At 52.1% G+C, this 21,075-nt stretch overlaps 1 protein-coding gene across 2 annotated transcripts; it reads left to right on the forward strand.

Moving 5' to 3' along the window:
- Positions 1-8,797: 8,797 nt before the first annotated feature.
- TXN2 (thioredoxin 2) lies at positions 8,798-20,857 on the forward strand. 2 transcript variants are annotated; one of them, XM_047786379.1, is made up of 4 exons: positions 8,798-8,941; positions 9,726-9,988; positions 13,166-13,289; positions 13,480-13,751. In XM_047786379.1, exons 2-4 carry the CDS (start codon positions 9,726-9,728, stop codon positions 13,516-13,518), a joined length of 426 nt encoding a protein of 141 aa, XP_047642335.1. In that variant the 5' UTR covers positions 8,798-8,941; the 3' UTR covers positions 13,519-13,751. The 2 variants fall into 2 exon arrangements, with proteins under 2 accessions (XP_047642335.1, XP_047642333.1); XM_047786377.1 differs by lacking the exon at positions 13,480-13,751 and adding an exon at positions 19,998-20,857 and having other exon boundaries at positions 8,799-8,941.
- The last annotated feature ends 218 nt before the right edge of the window (positions 20,858-21,075 follow it).

Below are 21,075 nucleotides of genomic sequence, written 5' to 3' on the forward strand. Positions count from 1 at the left end.
CCATGGCATTTGTCTACTAAGAGAATGTGCTTTCTCTCTCCATCCACCCATCTCTCTCTCTCTCTCTCTCTCTCTCTCTCTCATCGCTTACTCTAGGGGAAGCCACCTGTCATTTTGAAAGGACATCCGGTGTGGAGAGGCCCATGTGGCAGGAATTAAGCCCTGCCAACAGCCATGGAAGTGAGCCTGGAGGTGGGTCATACTCTGGTCCAGCTGTTGGATGACTACAGCTCTGGCCATCACCTTGTACACAGCCTCAAGAGAGACCTTGAGACTGAACCACTCAGCTAAGCAGCTCCCTGATTCCTGACCTACAGAAACTTCGCAATAATGTTTATTGTTTTAAGATGCTGAATTTGGAGGGTTATTGGTTCGACAGCAATAGAAAACTAACACCTGCACTAAATAGCTTGCCTCCCTCCATAAATGTAATTATCACCATGACCCTAAGAGGTGGTAGATATTACTCTCCTCATTTTACAGGTGAAGAACCTGAAAACAAGGACACAAGTCAGTAGTTGAAAACCCACCTCCGGAGTTCCCATTATGGCTCAGCGGTTAGCGAACCCGACTGGCATCCATGAGGATGCAGGTTTGGTCCCCGGCCTCGCTCAGTGGGTTAAGGATCCAGCGTTGCTGTGAGCTGTGGTGTAGGTCACAGACACAGCTCGGATCTGGTGTGGCTGTGGCTGTGGCGTAGGCTGGCAGCTGTATCTCTGATTCGATCCCTAGCCTGGGAACTTCCATATGCCAAGGGTGCGGCCCTAAAAAAAAAAGAAAAAGAAAACCCACCTCCTTTGAGCCTTCCCTAAATATTAAAACATTAAAGCAAACATCTCCTCATCACCATCCATCCTCATGAATTTCCCTTATGTGAACACTGGATGACAAGAATTAAGAAAGCAAACAATATCAAACCCAGGAGAGTGGTTTCCACAGGAAGGTGGAGAAGTGTTAAAATGCTGAGTACACGAAAGAGTACCTTCAAGGACTTCTGTTGTGGCTCAGAGGGTTAAGAACCCGACTAGTATCCATAAGGATGAGGTTTTGTCTTTTTGCTATTTCTTGGGCCGCTCCCGCGGCACATGGAGGTTCCCAGGCTAGGGGTCGAATCGGAGCCGTAGCCACCGGCCTACGCCAGAGCCACAGCAACGCAGGATCCGAGCTGAGTCTGCAACCTACACCACAGCTCACGGCAACGCCGGATCGTTAACCCACTGAGCAAGGGCAGGAACCGAACCGACAACCTCATGGTTCCTAGTCGGATCCATTAACCACTGCGCCACGACGGGAACTCCCAGGATGAGGTTTTGATCCCTGGCCTTGCTTAGTGGGTTGAGGATCCAGGGTTGGCACAAGCTATGGCATAGGTCACAGACATGGCTTGGCCCTGGTGTTGCTGTGGCTGTGGCCGGTGGCTGCAGCTCTGATTCGACCCCTGGCCCGGGAAATTCCATGGGTGAGGCCCTAAAAAGAAAAAAAAAAAAGAGTACCCTCGGAAAGAGTATTACTCCACTCCACCAAACCAGACGTCTGCGCTACAGGTAGGCTGGGATGCGTCCCGATGAGAAGAGGCGAGCTCTGGAGTCTGGAGGGTCAGGCCTGACGAGGCTTCAGCCTCAGTGAGCATCCGCGGTCCTCTGACCAATTACAGCATCATCTCCAAAAGCCAAGTCGGATCCTTCCCTAGAAAAGAAACCGGAGCCAGCATCATTGCTCTGCAGAAGCCTATTTTTTAAATGTGGTAAAAAGTGCTGATGGCGGAGTGGTTTTTGTTAGGCTGTCAGTTTTAAGAAAGCATTTAATTCAATCTGGCAACCCAGCCAGAATGTAAATCTGCTACAAAGTGAAGTCAACGGGCAAGTATATGAGACGCTTTAGCCCAAGTATTTAATCCAAGCACACCACACGGCTGATCCACCAACCCTGAAATAAAAAATAGCATGCAACAGATGTATTTTAGGGGAGAAGAAAGGACCAACAGAATGTCTCTTTCTTCTCAATTCTGCATTAAGAAGACTGGTTTCCCTGCTCTGCTGGAGAAGGCTCCAAGCTTCGTGTGAATGGCAAAAGCTTTCAAAAGTCTGTCACCTGCTTTTTCATTCTTTTTGAGATAGGACCCTCTCAGACCTGTTTCTCGAGGCATTCCAAATCACCATAAATTAACTAGATGTAAAAGACGCCCACCAACGGGGAAAGAAATGACAATGCAATATCAAAATGTTCACAGTGTGTTATAATCCGCCAGTGTGGTTTAGCAATGTTTACAAAAAACATAAGGAGATGAGCCACTTAACAGAAGCTGTGTTTGAGTTTTAAATAAATCGGTCTATCAGGAGGAGAAGAGGCGCCCAGAAGAACTCCACTGTGAGGCACTGTGATCGATTAAAGACAGCAGAGTTCCCTGGTAGCCTAGCGGTTAAGAACTCAGCCTTGTCACTGCTGTGGCTCAGGTGTGATCCCTGGCCCAGGAAGTTTGGTGGCGCCTTGGGTGTGACTGAAAAAAAAAAAAAAAAAAAGGCCAGAAGTTCTACAACAACTGAAGAAATGTGAGGTCTGTGGGAGCTCCCATTGTGCCTCAGTGGTAACGAATCTGACTAATATCCAAGAGGACGCAGCTTCAATCCCTGGCTTTACTCAGTGGGTTAAGGATCCGGTGTTGCTGTGAGCTGTGGTGTAGGTTGCAGATGTGGCTCAGATCCTGCATTGTTGTGGCTGCGGTGTAGGCTGGCAGCTGTAGCTGATTTGACCACTCGTCTGGGAACCTTCATGTGCTGCAGGTGCAGCCCTAAAGAGAAAGAAAAACTTAAAAAAAGGAATGTGAGGTCTGTGTCCCCTCCCCTGGGTGAGGATGGCCTCTGGGACTGTCCTGAACAAAGGAACATGGTGGCAGCGATGTCACACCAGTTTCTGGGCACAGGAGTCGGGAGACTGACAACTTCCACTACCCCTCTGGGAACCCAGCCACCAAACCATGAGGCAGCCCTTAGTTTCATGTCCCTTATTTTTACTTTCTGTCATGTACCTGTGTTCTATGTTATCTATGCTTTCTGTCTCCTGAAACTCAAAACTCTTCGAGCACAAAGTGGTTTGTCTCTGATTCTCCATTTTAGCCTCCAATGCCCAGCATCTGATGGTTTCATAATCTAGGCTAGATGATTTATCTTTTTTTTTTTTTAACTTTTTTTGCTTTTCATGGCCACACCCATGGCCTATGGAGGTTCCAGGTGAATCCGAGCTACAGCTGCGGGCCTGTGCCACAGCGACAGTCAAGTGCGATGGGATCCAAGCCCTTGACTGTGCGACCTACACCACAGCTCAGGGCAACATTGTCAGATCCGTCACCCACTGAGCGAGGCCAGGGATCGAACCCACAACCTCATGGTTCCGAGTCGGATTCGTTTCCGCTGTGCCACGACGGGAACTCCTGGATGATTTATCTTTTCAGGGCCTCAATTTCTCTCATCTGCCTTTTGCTTACTGTAAGGATAAAATAAGTTGAACCATGAAGAGTGCTAGAACATTTTCGAGGCAGGCAGTAAGGACCACAGATGTGCCGGCCATTATTTCGTTATTATGAAATTCCTAACCTCCGTATAGGGTAAGCATTGTTAGAGCCTCATGTCGATAAGGACCGAGGCCAAAAGGGTTGAGTGATGTGCCCAAGGTCACTTAGTGGGTTAGGGGCAGAACTGGTGAAGGAGCAGGTGGTTCCAACTCTGGGCCCAAGGCTCATTTTTCCACCCACAGCTGCTCGCGTTCAAGGACGGGGAGCAGAAGCGTGCCAAAGGGTGAGGGAGGCAAAGACGTTTGGCCAAGAGGAAAGGTCCATTTTTGGGTCCCTTCCGCAGCCTCTTGCAGCTGTGGGCTGCACCCTGGCCGGCAGAATCTGAGCCACCAGACCTAGCCAGGCAGGAACGCGTGAGGAGCCCCACTCCAAAATCGGGGTGTGACCCAAAATGAGCCCTGGTGCCTGGTGTCCCAGGCTCCTGAGCGCACAGGGCAAGGCGGGGAGGTGTTGGCCCATGCCCAGCTCGGTCACGGCCCTGACCCTCTAGGTCTATGCTGCTGCAGATCCCAGGAGGGGCCAGTTGCCAGTTTTTGAGTCGACGTTTATGTCGCTGTTCCTGTATCAAGTCTCTCTGTTCAGAGGGGTGAGGGGACATTGTGTACTTGCTGGAAACACAACAGAACATGAATCACGTGAAACCAGCTTTGTGAATTGCGAAACCTAAGTCACAGCTCTAACTGTTCTGCGACAGCATTTTTTTAAAAATACAAAAAGCTAAGATGGAAACTGAAAACAAGGATACCCTAGAAGCAACAGGCCTTGAAGACACTCACAGTCACCTTAGACTAAGGCCACCATCTCTCCTGCTCTCTCTTTTTTTAAGGTGCCTCCCTCCAGCCATAAAATCCTAGTACATGCAGTGACTGAGATGCACCCATCCCGCAGTCCTGTCCCCTGCCATCCAGCCCTGCAGAGTTGGGATCCCAGGGGACCAACTGCGCCCAGCAGCCCTGAAGGAGGCTGTGAAGCCACACTGCCACCATGTGGGCACCTTTGCTTACAGCTGCTGCTGAACACGGCTGCTGCTGCATGGCCACCTGGGTGTTTGAGACCCGCTTGGTCCTCCCGCGGCCAAGATTGGCTGGTTGGTCCCAGGGGTTGGTGGGGAGAAGAGGCAGCAGCCTAAAGTCAAAACAGATATTTGTGAGTTCCCGTTGCGGCTCGGTTAATGAACCTGACTAGCAACCATGAGGTTTTGGGTTCCATCCCTGGCCTCGCTCAGTGGGTTAAGGATCTAGCGTTGCCGTGAGCTGCGGTATAGGCTGCAGACGTGGCTCGGATCCCGAGTTGCTGTGGCTCTGGTGCAGGCTGGTGGCTACAGCTCTGATTAGACCCCTAGCCTGGGAACCTCCATATGCCGAGGGTGTGGCCCTAGAAAAGACATAAAACAAACAAACAAAAAAGCCAGATCTTTGCTTTAAGCTTCCATCTCCTACCATCTGGATGACTCTGGACAGGCTACCTAACCTCCTTGTGTCTCAGTTTTCCCATCTGTAAGATGGGAGCTATAACAGGACCAACCTCATAGGGTTGTGGGATGAAATACTAAATACACGTTGGGTGTTTAGAACAGTGTGAGATGTTTGGTAACTTTTCAATAGATCGGTAGCTTTCAAACCCTTTGACCATGATCCACAGTAAGAAATACATTATAGGAATTCCCTAGTGGCCTAGCAGTTAAGGATCCAGCTTTGTCACTGCTGTGGTTTGTGTCCACTGCTATGGCGCAGGTTCAAGCCCAGGAATTTCCAATGCCATGGGCACGGTGTCCCCCCCACCCCCATACATTCTATGTCACAACCTAAGACATACGGATATATGGATATTACACCAATAAATATTCCACAAAATCATACTTATAACATGCAACATACTGTGACATTTTCAATTCTGATTTAAAAAAAAGCTGATCACGACTCACTAAATTGATTTCACAAGCCCACTGGTGGCTCACATCCCACAGGCTGAAAAACACCGCAATAAATAAACACGAGGTAGCAGGAGAAGCTTTATCCTGGTTCAGGGTGCCAGTGCTGGCTTCCTTCCCTTCCCCTCACACCTGTGCCCTGAACCTGCCTTGTGACTGTGCTGGAGCCAGGCCAGATCGGCTCTGCTGGGCAGATGAGCCACCGTATAGCTGGGGAGCCCCTCTGTAGACCACTGTGAGTGCAGCTTCTCTGTGCCTGTCTCCCAGGCTCTCGCACCTGCAGGTGCGAAGGAGACGACTTTACTGATCATGCACGAACAATGTGCCAGGTCCTGGGCTCCGTCCTTCCTGCAACTGCACAGCCCTTTGTGAGGAAAGCATCATTCCTCCCATTTCTCAGCTGAGAAGCCTGAAGTCAACAGAGGTAAAGTGACTATGGCGTCAGATAAAGCAGGACCGGTCCTCCTTGGGAATTCTCAATGTGAATTAATCAGGGAAATTGGCCTTCCAGAAAGCACTGTGGAAATGCTAAATAGGATTCATCAGAGGCTCTGGAGGAGAAAGAGCTGGAGACACAGAAAAGCAGAAAGGAAAATGGGCAGGGTGGGAGTGCCCCTGCCAGATGGCGTCTGGCATTAGCAGGAACAGCTGCACGGAGGGAAAATGACCTTGAGAGAGCCAGTTTCTGAGGGTCCTGCTGCTGGCTCTAGTGGGTTGGCTCTAGTCCTTGGCGGAGGCAGAGGCAAAAGCAGGGGTCAGACGGAGGGGGGGCCATGCCCACCCGTGCCCTCCCCTGGTCTCCTGCCTGCGATGGACAAGGGACTCCATTTAGTGGAGGGCTGGCATGGCTGCTGCTGGCCAGGGGAGGTGGACCTGTTCCAAGGAGTCCCTCCCCCCATCCCAGAGGACGGCCCCTGCACGGCTGTGGCTGTGGCCCTGCCTGCCCAGGGAGCCAGGTAGTGAAACTGCCAATTGGACGGAAGACAAATAACAGCATGATTCGGCCAAGATGAGCTGGAGAAAAACATGGCAAGGATTTTGGAAGGGCAAATGGGCCCGTGCAATGTGATGGGGAAAATAGGATTTGGAATCAAAGATAAGATGTGGGTCTTTGTCCACGGAACAAATAATCTCTGAGCACCTGCTACCATGCTCCAAACTGTAAAGTAAGCAATGGAGAGCCGGAGCCCCCAAGTGCAGATAGTACAGTGAGTGAGGAAAAAAGAAATGGTAACTGGAGTTCCCACTGTGGCTCAACAGGTTAAGAACCCAACTAGTATCCAGGAGGATGTGGGTTCGATCCCTGGCCTTGCTCAGTGGGTTAAGGATACAGTATTGCTGTGAGCTGCAGTGTAGATCACAGATGCAGCTCAGATACTGAGTTCCTGTGGCTGTGGTGTAGACCCGCAGCTGCAGCTCCGATTCAACCCCTAGCCCAAGAACTTTCATATGCCACAGGGGCGGCCCTAACCACCTGCTCCCCCCACCCCCCAACAAATGGTAACAATCCCAAGTACTGAGTGGTGACTGACAGGTGCACAGCGGCTGTGGAAGCACAGGGGAGGGACTCCGGGACTCCACCCCCACTCAAGGAGGATCGGGTAAGTGCCTCCAGAGATGATGCCTAGTCTGGTATGTGTTTAGCATTTTCTCAGCTGGACAGTAGAGAGAAAAGCCTTCCAGGCATGGGAAGTAGCAACTACAAAGTGCAGAGATGGGAGAGACATTTAAGCAAACTATGGAACTGTGATTCCCACTAGCTAGAGTGTAGATTGAAGTGAAAGTGTGAGATGGGGCTCTGCCAATTTACCTGCTTCCTGACCTTGGCCTGGGAACTTCTGCATGCTGCAGGTGTGCCCAAAAAAAAAAAAAAAAGAAGAAGAAGAAGAGGAAAAATACACTCAGCTTAATAAGCATCTATGGAACATCCTTGGTGAGCCAGGTTGTATCAGGTTGGTGCTGGGTGTATGGACATGTGTAAAAGCTAGAAATCCCTATGCTCAGGGAGCATATGGTCTCACGGGAGAGACAGACACTGTGCAGTGTGTTATGGACAAAGCACCAGAGAGAAAAAGGCAATTAATGCTGCTCAAGAGGTATGAGTAGGTGTTCTACCGAGTGGACATAGAAAAAAGTCTTTCAAGTTAAGCAAAGGCAGGGAGGAGGGAGAAGCATTGATTTAGTCATAGAACCATAAGAAGTTATGAGTGGTTGTAAGGTCTTAGAGCCAGATTTAATCCCTCAAACCGCTGACTCCCTTATCTTGTTCAACCAAGAACAGCCTGTTCTGGAATGATGACTGCCCTAACTGCATTTTGTCTTCATTAATCTTCAGTTCCCACCATATCATGGAACATTGTTACAACCCCTCACCTCTCCTCCTACCCCTCCCATGTAGCCTGATGTCAGCCCTGACACTGGTTACTTTAGCCACAAGCCTCTATAAAACCTATTCCCCCGCTAATGCCAGGGAGCCTGTGCTTTCTCTCAGTGCTTCTGGCCATCTTCTGGTCAGTAAACCTACTTGAAGCCTCAACGCTCTGGACTCTCTGCCTCTATTTCTGCTCTGAAACCCCACAGCCCTTTCCCGCTCTAACATAAGGTAAAGGGTGCAAGGGAGACAAGGGGTGGCTGTGAGACCAGCCTGAGACACACAAATGCCTAGACTCCTGTTGTCCATGACAGCGACAATGGGTGAGAAAGTAAGGCCCGGGCCCAGGTAGATTCACGGATCATCACACTTTGCCTGGGGCCTCAGAGGCAGGCCCTCCAAGTATCACTACCAGTTGGCATCTTGTCTGGGCCCAGTTTCTCAGCAATCCCAAAGAGACAAGGGTGGAAGACAAGCTGAGCTTTTCATGTCACATTTTGGGAAACTGAAGTCCCCAAGGGCAGGAAGACTTGCTCCAAACCACGAAGTTATACAGTCACATATGACAAATACGAGTCAGCGTTCTCTGGACTCCCAACTGAGGTCTTTTGCTTCGAAGCGACATTAGGACATGAGACAAAGGGGTGGGCAATGCTGGTCACCAAGCGTTTGCAAACTCGAGGACCACGCCTCCCCACCGCCCTTCTCTCCCGCCCCCCCCCCCCCCCCCCCCCCCCCCCGCTACCTCCCTGGCACTCCCGCCTCCGTCCCCTCCTCTTCCGGACCCTCCTCCGGAGCCCTCCTGCCTCTTCCTGTCCCTCCCCAATGATCCGCCCCTCTTCCGGTCCCTCCCCTAAGAGCCCGCCCATCTTCCGGTGTCTCTTTTCAAGAACGCTTCTCTTCCGGTCCCTAACGGAGGCTCCGCCCGTGCCTGCCCTCTAGTTGCGGACTTGCTCAGGTTGCCTTCCCCGGAAGTGACGCTAAGGCCCGCCCCTCAGGAAGTGACGACAGAAGTGCCCTTGACCGGTGGGGCGGGCCGTGCTGTGCGTCGCTTCGCTCTTGTTGCTGGGAGGTAGGGGCCCTGTGGGGATGGTTCGAAGTGGTATCGCGGCTGAGGCGCCTCTGCAGGCGCGTTCCCATGCGGGCCGATGGCCGAGCGGGCAGAAACCCTGGGTGGGAGGAACTTGCCATTCGGGGATCCGGGGTCCCCAGTTCCTTCCACACACACGTCCCTTCTTTATTAATTCCCCCCCCACCTGCTCCCGTGTCACTTCGTTCCTATTTGAATTGTTCCTTGTCTTCTTTCCTGAATCTTTGACAACTCTCCTTTGTCTTTAATTTCCCATCAAAACTCCTCTTAAAAGAGTAATCGATAGAGTAAGGACTTTTCAGACTGTCGTGGGCTCTAGTGTCGACTCTCCTTTAATAATTGGGTTGCTTTGGATATGTCACAATTTGCTTGAGCTTCTAAGTCCTTATCTATAATATGAGCAGTAGTACAGTAGAAACTTCTTCATCGTTGATCTGGGAGGACTCTAATGCCTGTAAGATACCTATCTCTTAGCAGGTGCTCCATAAATATTGATTCCTTCCCCCCTTCCGTCTGTTGTAATTTCACCAATATCCTGCTTTTTGGGTTGTCGACCTAGTTTTCCCATCCTGGTTTTCGATTCCTTTTTCCCCTTGATTCTCATTCTTTACTCACCTTTCCTCCAGAAGTCTTATGTATTATTTCCCAACATTTTGCTTCTGGCCCTGCATCTTGAGCCCCCTGGTACTCCCACATACCTTTCTGATTTCTGGTGTGTTGACTTCCTGTTCTTTGTCCCTACTCTTCCTACCTCTTCCCTTCGCAGATGGCTCAGCGTCTTCTCCTGAGGAGGTTCCTGGCCTCTGTAGTCTCCAGGAAGCCCTCTCATAGTCGGTGGGCACCCCTCGCTTCCAGAGCCCTGCAGACCCCACAGCTCAGCCTTAGTAACCTGACAGGAACACCCAGCCAAGCCCGGTCATTATACACTACCCGAGTCTGTACAACAACCTTTAACATCCAGGATGGACCTGACTTTCAAGACCGAGTTGTCAACAGTGAGACGCCAGTGGTTGTGGATTTCCATGCACAGTGAGTCCTGGGGGGTCAGTAGAAGACTGGGTGTCACTTGTTCTGGTATTTATTGAGCACCTGCTATGTCTCAGTACTATGTTTGATGCTTCTCACATAGAGACCGGTGAGACCGAATCCCTTATCTCAAAGATTAGTGTAGTTTGGTAGGAAACCGACTAGTAGGAGTTCCCGTCGTGGCTCAGCAGGCTGAGAACCCGACTAGTATTCGTGAGGATGTGGGTTTGATCCCTGGCCTCACTCAGTGGGTTAATGGTCCGGTGTTGATGTGGCTGTGGTGTAGGCCGACAGCTGTAGCTCCTATTCGACCCCTAGCCTGGGAACTTCCATATGCCGCAGATGTGGCCCAAAAGAGAAAGGAAGAGGCAGACTAGTAAACAGTCTTCAGTCTTCAGAACACTCCGTGGGTATTCCCGTGATGGTACAACGGGATTGGCAGCAATTGTCTCTGCAGCTCCAGGCCACAGATTTGATCCCTAGCCCAGCGCATTGGGTTCAAGGATCCAGTGTTGCCACAGTTGCGATGTAGGTCCCAATTGCAGCTCAGATCTGGATCTGATCCCTGGCCTGGGAACTCCATATGCCTTGGGGTGGCTGTAAAAGAAAAAAGAAAAAAAAAAAGAAAAACTCCAAATAGTGCTGTGAAACAGTTATGTTCTGTATCTCACTGCCCAAGAGGCTCAGGTCATCTTTAGCTTGGACCAAAGCAGGAAAAATAAGGCTGTAGTATCATCTGGCTTTGGTATATTACCAGTTCCTGACTCTGCAGATAATTGTCTTTAACATCTTGCCACCCAAACTGAGAAGGGCTGGCAAAAAGCTGTCAGTTCCACTGATAAAAGTTAACAGTTGGGTGCCCAAGCGTGCACGGGATGGACAGGAGTTTCTTTCTGGTGCCCTGTGAGTTTGTTTAAAGGATATTTAAATGCCTATGGCATTCTGATTGTCGGTCTGGCCTTTTTTTTTTTTTTTTTTTTCGGTTGTTATTGTTGTTGTTGGCCTTCTTCCTTTCCAGACCTTTGGAGCCTGGCTGGATGCCTGGTTCTAAAACTACTGGACAAACCTTTCAGAATGGGGCATCCTTGGATTTCCTGTGTGGCTTACAACAGAATGGGGCATCCTGAAATGGGAGCTTGAGTTAGAAGTTGGGAGACCTTGTGGGCAAACCACTGACAGATTCTTTTGCTTTCCTTCGCCTTCTTTCTCTGACTCACCACGCTGCCTTGGGCAGGCCATGTGATGACCTTATGCCTCCCTTTCTTCACGTGTGGTAGGAGCTAAGGTCTTGCAGACGAGGCTTTTAGGTGTTATGAGTTCATTAATTGAAATCTCTGAATGCAGAGGGTCTTCAAAGCTGAGAATAAATTAGGAGTCACAGGGAGTTCCCATTGTGGTACATTGGAAATGAATCCGACTAGTATCCATGAGTTGGATCCATGGCCTTGCTCAGTGGGTTGGGGATCTGCCATTGCTGTGAGCTGTGGTGTAGGTCAGAGATGCAGCTCAGATCCTGAGTTGCTGTGGCTGTGGTGTAGGCTGGCAGCTGCAGCTCTGATTTTACCCCTAGCCTGGAAACCTCCATGTGCTGCAGGTGCAGCCCTAAAAAGCAAAAAAAAATTTAGGAGTCCTCAGGCAGGGGTTGGTGGAAGGCAGAGCTGTCCTGCCCTCCTGGTCTGCTGAGCACATTGGAGAGAGCTTCCCAAATGAACGGCTTGGGGTGGGGGAGGAGACACATGCCTCATCTTCCCCAGCAAGGAAGCAGGGGTGGGTTTGTTGATTCAGTGCCAGGCACTGCCCTTAGTGCCACACACTTAAGGATGACAGCCTAGGCTCATTACCCAGAAGGAACACCTGTGTTCTGTGCAGTGCTGGCAGTGGACACAGGGGCTGGGGGTTCACAGAGGAACCTGGGGCTAAAAGAAGATGATTGGAACACAACCTTGGGTACAGGCCCGGACCTTGCCCAGGTCTTGTAACTTGTACGGGCCTCAATTTCTTAGGAAGGTGGTTTCTTTTCTTTTTTTCTCTTGTTCTTTTCTCAGCCGCCCTGAGGCATATGGAGGTCAAGGGGAGCTCCCCAACCAGGGATCAGATCCACGCCCCAGATGGGACCTGCGCCCCAGCAATGCCAGATCCTTAACCCACTGTGCCAGGCCAGGGATTGAACCTGTGTCCTGGGATGCCACTGATCCCCTTGTGCCACAGTGGAAACTCCAGGAAAATGGTTTCTTTTCCTTTGCAGGGTTGAGGGTTCTGTGTAGTAAAAGCTGAGAAGGCCCTGGCACAGCGGCTGGCATGTTGTAGAAGCTCTGTAGCCATTGGTTTCTGCTGCCTTAGGTCTGAGCCTGTGAGGTGTTCGAAATAACTCAGCACAGGTATCCACGTTGTCTTGGTTGATTTCTCATCACAGCCTCGAGAGCTAGAGTTTCCTTTTCAGAGGAGGAAACCAAGGCTCCAGAACAATCAGCTAGTTGGTGAAGAGCCTCTCTTTGAGCCCAAACTTTTTTGGAGGGGATAGGGGCCACGCCCACATCATGCAGAAGTTCCTGGGCCAGGGATCAGACCCATGCCCCAGCAGTGACTACATCGGATCCTTAACCAACTCTGCCACCAGGGAACTCCTGAACCCAAACCTTTTTTTTTTTTGTCTTTTTGCTATTTCTTTGGCCCGCTCCTGTGGCATATGGAGGTTCCCAGGCTAGGGGTCGAATGGAGCTGTAGCCACTGGCCTACGCCAGAGCCACAGCAACGCGGGATCCGAGCCGCATCTGCAGCCTACACCACAGCTCACGGCAACGCCGGATTGTTAACCCACTGAGCAAGGGCAGGGACCGAACCCGCAACCTCATGGTTCCTAGTCGGATTCGTTAACCACTGCGCCACGATGGGAACTCCCCAAACCTTTTAACTTCAGATCACACATTCATGTAGGTCAGTGTATTTCTTTTAGATATAGTAAAATAAGTGAAATCCAGGACCTGTGAAAAGTCTCCAGCTGCAACGACTCCTGGCATTAACTGGCATGTCAGCAATGCAGGTTAATATTTAACCGCTATAAGCAGAGATGATGAAGGCAGAGGGCCCTCAGGAAGGTATGGGTCAAGGGAAGGTCCTGGGAAACAGTAGATTAATTGCTGAGTGCTTCTGTGACGGGATGCCTCTTTCCCCCCCTCCGAGGTGGTGTGGTCCCTGCAAGATCCTGGGGCCAAGGTTAGAGAAGGTGGTGGCCAAGCAGCATGGAAAGGTGGTGATGGCCAAGGTGGATATCGACGACCACACAGACCTCGCCATCGAGTACGAGGTACGGACCAGCAGGGCTTGCCGCAGGGCACCTGCTGTGGGATGCTTGGGGGTCACAGGACAACTGGAGCTGTCTCCGAGCAGTAAGGGGCGGTCTTGGCTTTTTCCTGGAGATCTCAGGAGTTCAGAGCACTTTGTGGGTGTGATTCCATTGACCCTCTGAGCCACCTGTCTCTCTTTACCACCTTTAGAAAGTGATGTGTGACCCAGAACACGAAGTTGTGCTCTGAGTTTCGGGAACCTGATGCCTGCCTTCATTCATGCATTCATCAGTTCATCTGTGAGCCCTCCAGTGTGCCAGGCATACATGATCCTGGCAGAAATAAGATGAGCTCCTTGTCCTCGGCCAAGAGGGGAGTCCAGGGGACAAGGAATGTGTCACATCGGAGGGATCCTCTGAGCAGAGCTGTGAAGGATGCACAGAGTAGGCAGGGCCGAGAACACAGCAAACCCAAAGACTTGAGCTGTTCTCCCGTGTTTGATTGGCTTGTGTGTTCCCTCAACAGACACATTCAGCATCCCTTCAGTGCCAAGGCTGTTCTTTGGTGCCGAGGGTAGAGCAGTGAACAAAGCTGGTAAAAACCCCTGCCTTCTCGGAGCTTCCATGCTAGTATTTTAGATCGGGCATCTGCAAGCGTTTTCTCTAGAGGACAAGGAGGTACACATTTGAGGCTTTGGGGGGGCACTGGTCTCTGCAGATACTCACCTGTCATGTAGCACTAGAGCAGCCATAGGCAATTGCAGCACATGGGCGTGGTTCTGTGCCCGTAAAACTTACTTGTGAGAACAGGCAGGGAGCAGCGGGTTTGGCTTACGGGCCACAGTTTGCTGATCCCTGTTTTAGGTAATAAATGATATGGAGAAAATAAATCAGGAGGAGGGGGTGGGAGTGTTGGCCAGGGGCCAGGGGAGGGTGTCCTTTTTAAAGGGTGGGCTTGGGAAAGGCTCCGGAAGAAGCTGATATCTGAGCAGAGACCTGGAAGGAGTAAGGGATGAACCATACAGCTCTTTGGAGGGATGATCTGGGCAGAGCAGATGTCTCTTGCAAAGGCCCTGAGGTCAGGGTCTCATCCACTGCTTGCCGAACATCAGGGCCGCTGTGCCTGGAGCAGAGCAGGCCGGAGGAAGAGGAGCAGGAGATGCCTGGGCTGTGGGGCAGCCTCTGGGCCTCAGAGGCCATGATGGTTGGAGAAAGGGGAGAGGTCCGTCATGGCTGGGTGGCCAGTGTGAAGGGTCGAGCAAGGAATGAGAGGAAGGCAACTGCGAAAGATGGCTGTGGCCAGGTTGGAAGAGGCCTGGATAACCTCTCACCTGCTTAACCTCTGGATGGTGTTATTACAGAGCCAGGGTCACACCCGATGGCCTCTGGGCCAGATCTGGCTCACTGGCTTGATGGGTCTGGCCCTTGAAGTGTTTTTTAAGATCCTGAACCAGGTACTGGTGTTTAAACCTCAGAAGGTTTCATGTGAAAATCCAGATCTCTGGCCAGAGTGAACGTTCACTCCCCCCCTGGGAATAAGCGATGACTGAAAGGGTTGGCCTCCGTCTTTCTCAGAGTTTGGAGGTCTAGGCTCAGCTCTTTCTAGATCAGGTCAGGTCACACGGCAGGGAGTGGGTGGGAGCAGGGGCGAGAATAGGCTGCTGCCCAGGGAGTGGGGCTGGGAGCGGTCACTCACAGGGAAACCAGGCTGTCCTGACCAAAGGCAAAGGAAAGGGATAGATACTGGGCAGGCAAAGCCACTGATGCCGACCGCAGATGGTCAGGGGACATTGCTGAAGTTAGACAGTGGCACTGGCTGACAGGTGGCATGGGGGGCTGCTTACAAGGGTTTGAGGGAAGGAATGAATCATTTTTTTCAAAAGCTCTCCCACTGGCCGCTCTGTCAAGGGGGCCCCCAGCTCTCAGTCCTTGTCTGTCCCACCCCCAGGGACCCACGGCTGCTGCAGGAGTGAGGGTGTGGCTTCTGGTGTGAGCTGAGGGCTGGAGCTCCTGGGCATCCCCAGGGTGATGGGTGGGCTTGAGATGCCTTAGGCTCCCTCCTGGCACTGCTGGGTATCACCCCAGCTTCGGCCTCACCAGTGGTCTTTAGCCAACACCTCCTGGGAGCCAGCCTCCTGATCATATTACCATCCAGCAAAGCACTGCCAACATCTGGGATACCTCGTTTGGGTTTTTTATTTGAATTTTTTTTCGTGTTCCATGTAACTTCATAGGCAGTTCATGAATAGTATTTCAGTGTTATTGAAATAAGGCACAGCTGCAATGCATGGTACTTTAGTAGTTACATATCCTCCTCTTTTTTTCTTTCTTTCTTTTTTTCTTTTTTAGGGCCGCACCCACAGCATATGGAATTCCCAGGCCAGGGGTCGAATCAGAGCTGCAGCTGCTGTCCTACACCACAACCACAGCAACGCTGGATCCTTAACCCACTGAGCGGGTCCAGGGATTGAACCCGCATCCTCATGGATATCAGTCGGATTCATTCTGCTGAGCCATAACAGGAATTCCCCCTGTTTTCTTCTAAATCAGCACTTTTAAACATTTAATATGACCTGGGGTATTGTTAAAAAGCAGATTATTATTCAGTGGGTCCAGAAAAGGTCTAGGATTCCGCATTTCTAGTGAGTTTCCAGGCAAAACCGCTACTGGGAGTCCACCACCATACATCAAGGAGCAGAAGTTCTGAAGCCCTGGGCTGGCTTCTTGGGAGCTGCCATAGCGAGTGGGTTCACCCTGGGTGCTGTACATTCCTGTGTAAGGATACCTGCCCACCTTTAGGGCCTTGTGCAGAAAAGCTGAAAACCCCCTGTGCTCAACCTTGCCTCCCTTCTCCACCCCCAACCTGATCTCCTGGATCCTTTTGCTCTCTGTGTAGTTTTGCTTTCTCCAGTAGGTTGTATAGTTGGATTTGATTCTTTCAGTAATAGTTTCTCCAAGAACCCTTCTCTCTCCAGAAGCCTTTACAAAGCCTTTGATCCTTCTCATTTGAAGCACAAAATCCCTTTTTTTTTTTTTGTCTTTTTGTCTTTTTAGGGCTGCACCCGCAGCATATGGAGGTTCCCAGGCTAGAGGGTCTAATCGGAGCTGTAGCCGCCACTCTACGCCAGAGCCACAGTATTGCCAGATCCAAGCTGTGTCTGCGACCCACGCCAACAGTTCACGGCAACTCCAGATCCTTAACCCACAGAGGGAGGCCAGGGATCGAACCCGCAACCTCATGGTTCCTAGTCGGATTCGTTTACGCTTTGCCATGGACAGGAACTTCATGAAATCCTTTTAATGTGTCCCCACATGCCCCTCCCCGCCCTGCCGGGACTCATGTTTATCTCCCATTCCTTGCTCTTGGGCTGAGGTGCAGCAGAGTTTGACGTCACAGTAATGAAGTCACACAGATCTTGTTTCCAGTCCCAGTCCTACCACTTCGTCACCCAGCCTTTGAGCCTTGGTCTTCTTGTGTCTGAAATGAGCCTCCCTCAAGGCAGGAGAGTATGAGGCGGCACCCGCAAGTGGTCTGGATGGTCCCTGACCCTTAAAAAGCACCAGTACGTGGCCACCCGGGTGACAGTGATCTTTTCTTTTGTGTTCTACCATTAGCCAGGGAGGTGGTCACCAGTGTCCTGAGCCCTAGTGCTGTGCCAGGTCCTTAGCAGTTCCCAGGTGGAGGAGCTCGCAGTCGGCAGGAAAAGGCTTCAGGGACACTGAGCTGGGGGTGGGGTGGGGTGAGGAGACCACACACACACACCCCTCCCGAGGCCCCGGGACCTTTGGACCAGCACGGGAGCCTCCAAGTGGCTTCCCGAGCAGGAGGAGATCAGTGCGTCTTAGGACGTCTTTTCATCTCTTCTCCAGCCCCTCGGCTCCCTCCGTTGCGTCGGAATTGAAAGGGAGGCTGAATTCTTGCTCCACCGCAATCCCTTTACACTGCCATGGCCATTCCAGAAGAATGTGCAAGGGGCTGTGCACTTCCATTTAAGGCCGTGTCTGCAGGCACAGCCCCTCCCCACTTGTGAGCCACACTCGGGGTCAGCAAAGCCACATCCTCTTTGGGGCCAAGGGCAGGCCAGTCACAACCCAGGTATCCCTGCAGTGTCCCGGAAGATCCAGCTTCTTGGCAAGCCTGCGGCTTTGTGTGTGTGTCTGTCTGACTCGAGACTCAAACTTGCAAGAATGCCCTTGGTCGGTAATGACTAGACTTGGTTGTCATGAAAAGATAGTCACAGCCTGTCTGCTGTGCACCCAACTACAGCCTGGTGTGTGGGTGTGCAAAGCACATGCATGAGTGTATGCAAATGTGATTGTGATGGGAACCATCTGGAATTCTCAAAACAGTCTGCTCCAAGCCACCTTGGTGAGCATAGGGTCCTGCCTAGAGGGAGAACTCTTTAAGAACAACTTCTCATTTGTTGACCTATAGCTTTTACTTCAGTTAAAGGAGCGCAGGACAAAAAAAAAAAAAAAAAAGGAAGTTCCCATTATGGCTCAGCAGGTTATGAACCTGACTAGTATCCATGAGGATGCAGGTTTGATTCCTGGCCTCGCTCAGTGGGTTAAGGATCTGGCACTGCTGTGAGCTGTAGTGTAGGTCGCAGACACAGCTTGGATCTGGCGTTGCTGTGGTTGTGTTGTAGAACGGCAGCCGTGGCACTGATTCAACCCCTATCCTGGGAACTTCCATATGCCTCAAAAGCGAGAAAAAAAAAAAAAAAAAAGAAAGAAAAGAAAAGAAGCACAGGACAGCACGGGATCCAGAAGGTGCAGAGTTAAACAAGAGTTGGTGACAGCCTTTCACCTCGGTTGAGAGTTGCCAGATGTGAGGCCGCTGCCTCCACAGACACTAGAGGGCGCAAAAGACAGAGCATTGCAGGCCCTTGGGTACCTCCAGGAATTGCATCCTGTGGCGAACCTCTCTGGGCCCTGCCAGGGTCAAGAATGACAAGGACAGGAGTTACCCTGGTGGTTCAGCGCACTAGGAATCTCACATGGTCATCGCAGCAGCTCGGGTCTCTGCTGTGGCATGTGTTCGATCCCTGGCCCCTGAACTTCCACATGCTGCAGGCACAGCCAAAAAGAGGGGGAAAAAAAGGACGACAAGGGCAGGAGCCAGTGGGGGGCCATGAGCAGTGACGTGTGGTCTGCTCACCACCAGATGGGTCTGCCCCACATTGCCCCTGGGAGGCATGTCAGGTGCCACTCGAGCAGCCCCAGGGCAGTCCTTGAAGGAGGATGAAGGCACTAATGAGTCTAGGGACCATGTCATCTGTTTATCCCTGGAGCCTCTCAGGAGAGGGGAACACAGCGAATGGCAGCGGCACCTGAGATTGGGCCAGTCGGGCCTGTGCTTGTTTGGTACTGACATGTGCGCAGGTAGAACCTTCTAAATCATGGAAGTCCCCAGGCCAGCGATTGAATCTGAGCTGCAGCTCCGGCAACACCAGATCCTTTAACCCACTTCACCACAGCAGGAGCTCCTAGAACATTCAGAGTCTTAAGTCGGGCTTCTCAGGATGGCTCCTGGGCAGGACCGCGCTCAGTATGTGAAGACTGGGTGTGTTTATAGGAATCGCCATTGTTACTTTGTAGTTAACTTGTGTGTAAGGAAAGTCTGTGTTTATCTTGTTCTGTTTATGTGGGTTTTTTTCAAATGCCCACAAAAGCCAGGCAGGGAGCCCAGGCAGAAAATGCACCATGCCAGCGCAGGTCTTGGGCCTCATTTACATACCGTGTAATCCATACAGGTCTCTGGGGAGCTTGAGGAAAAGCTTCACAGGCCAAGAATATCCAACCCCCCTAATAAATAAACGTGGGATCACAGGGTCGAGCCCTTCTTCCTGCATTGCCCGGTGTGAGTCAGTGGATTTCTGGACCCTTTTAACCATCGTTTGGTGTGACGCTAAAGGAACTCGCATGGGACCCTGGGTTTGATTTTCGTGACGAGCCCTCTGAGGCTTCCATTTATTGGGTGCCCACTGTGCACCAGGCACATCATCCCAGGGCAGGGCGCTGTGCTGAGACTTGGCATAAATTATTTCATTCAGCCACCGTACCCACTCATCTGAGGCTGGGCCATGTCTCCATTTGCTGATGCAAACCCGAGACTGAGGGTGATGAAGTGACTCACCCCGAAGGGCTCGAGACAGGGCTGCTGGCCCCAGGGCCTGAGCTCCTGACCACTCAGCTTTCTGTACAGATCTTTAACCCCTGTCCTAAACCCGCCCACTAGAGACTCAGCCCCTTTCACAGAAGAGAGCACTGAGGCTGTGACCCAGCCAGGGGCCCCAGCTAGCTAGTGGCAAGGCCAGGATCTGGATTTTCCTGGTCCCCCGGGGCCAGGCCTGCCCTCCGGGAGGTTCTCTAGCCCCTCAGCTCCTCCCTGCCGCCCCCCCCCCCCCCCGGCCCTGGCTGCAGCTGCATGGGTTATTTTAATCTCGCCTGTCATTCCAGCCGAACCGCTGGGACAGTGAGTCAGCCGTGCGGTTAGGGGAGGTGGGGTACTGCTGAGAGCCCACAATGGAAAAGTTTCTCCAGCGAGTGGACCTCCAGGCCCTGCAGCAGCCCCGCGCACACAGAGGCTGGGGGCCCCACCCACCCGAGGCTTTGGGCAGTCACTGCCCTGCACAAGACCCCTGCCCCCTCCACAGAGGCTTGGGACTAATGCTCAGGAAGAGCTCGCCTCGGCGTGACTCGGCCTCCTTTGTCCCCTCCACCCAGGTGTCGGCGGTGCCTACTGTGCTGGCCATCAAAAATGGGGACGTGGTGGACAAGTTTGTGGGCATCAAGGATGAGGACCAGCTGGAGGCCTTTCTGAAGAAGCTGATTGGCTGACAAGCAGGGAAGAGTCCTGACTGCCCCGGCCTGCCATGGTCCCGGGGGACCCCGTAGAACTCACAGCCCTTCTGTGCCAGCCCTTCCCGCCTCGTCCCTCTGACTGGCCCCCATGGGCCCGTGCTTTGGAGACCAGGCCTCCAAACACGGCACCCTCAAGCGCTCCCAGCCTGGCTAGCTGCCAGGCTGGCCGCCCCAGGAGCCAGGACAGCCGTCTTCCCACCCGCTCTGCTCCCTCCAGGGCCTGTCGCCCTGCTCCCAGGATGCTTGGACAGAGCCGCGGGGCCAGCCTGTGGTACCACCTTGGTCCCATCTCCCTGATCCCTTCTGATCTGAACCCTGGTGCCTGGCTCATCTGCCTCCTGCGTTTTTCTTTCCTACTGCTGTTTTGTAAAAAAGAAAGAAGGAAACTAGAAACCCGAACAAGTGAGAGTAACATACAGTTCTCTCATTTTGTGCAGGTCTGTAACAAAGAACTTTTGTGATCCCTCTACCTCCCACTGTGAAGACCAGACCCTGGGCCCTGAACCAAATTACCCTCTGTCCACACCTCCTTTTCCCCCAGAGAGCCACCTTCCTCCCAGGCACAAGGGCAGCGAACGTGCGTCGGGCTGGGGGCATCCTGCACACCCTTGACTCCGGAAGGTTCGAGGCACTACCTTCCCTCCCCACTAGCCAGCCCTTTCTCTGAGTAGCAGGCTTCACTGTGAAAAGACTGGATCAATAAAACGAGGGTATGCGCTGTCGACAGCTTCCCTCTGTCTGGGCTTCAGGAGCGCTTGTGACCCCTTCCCAGGCTGGGCCGCTGTCCGTTTTCTCCTCCGACCCCCAGCACCCTCTTGCCCTTGACTTGCCTGTCGTCAGTCAAGGGAACACCTTTACACACAAGGCCAAAGGGCGATTGTTGTCCCCGGTATGCAGATGAGGACACAGGCTCAGGAGCACAGAGCCTGGGTGTTTTGGG

Source organism: Phacochoerus africanus, chromosome 7 (assembly GCF_016906955.1).
Source record: "Phacochoerus africanus isolate WHEZ1 chromosome 7, ROS_Pafr_v1, whole genome shotgun sequence".
Lineage (NCBI taxonomy): Eukaryota > Metazoa > Chordata > Mammalia > Artiodactyla > Suidae > Phacochoerus > Phacochoerus africanus.

What these genes read in the sequence shown, in the direction of transcription:
- TXN2 (XM_047786377.1), top strand. Translation starts at nt 9,726, where the DNA reads ATGGCTCAGCGTCTTCTCCTGAGGAGGTTCCTGGCCTCTGTAGTCTCC. An exon ending in GTTGTGGATTTCCATGCACA is followed by an intron (nt 9,989 to 13,165) that starts GTGAGTCCTGGG and finishes CCCCCCTCCGAG; the next exon opens with GTGGTGTGGTCCCTGCAAGA. An exon ending in ACCTCGCCATCGAGTACGAG is followed by an intron (nt 13,290 to 19,997) that starts GTACGGACCAGC and finishes CCCTCCACCCAG; the next exon opens with GTGTCGGCGGTGCCTACTGT.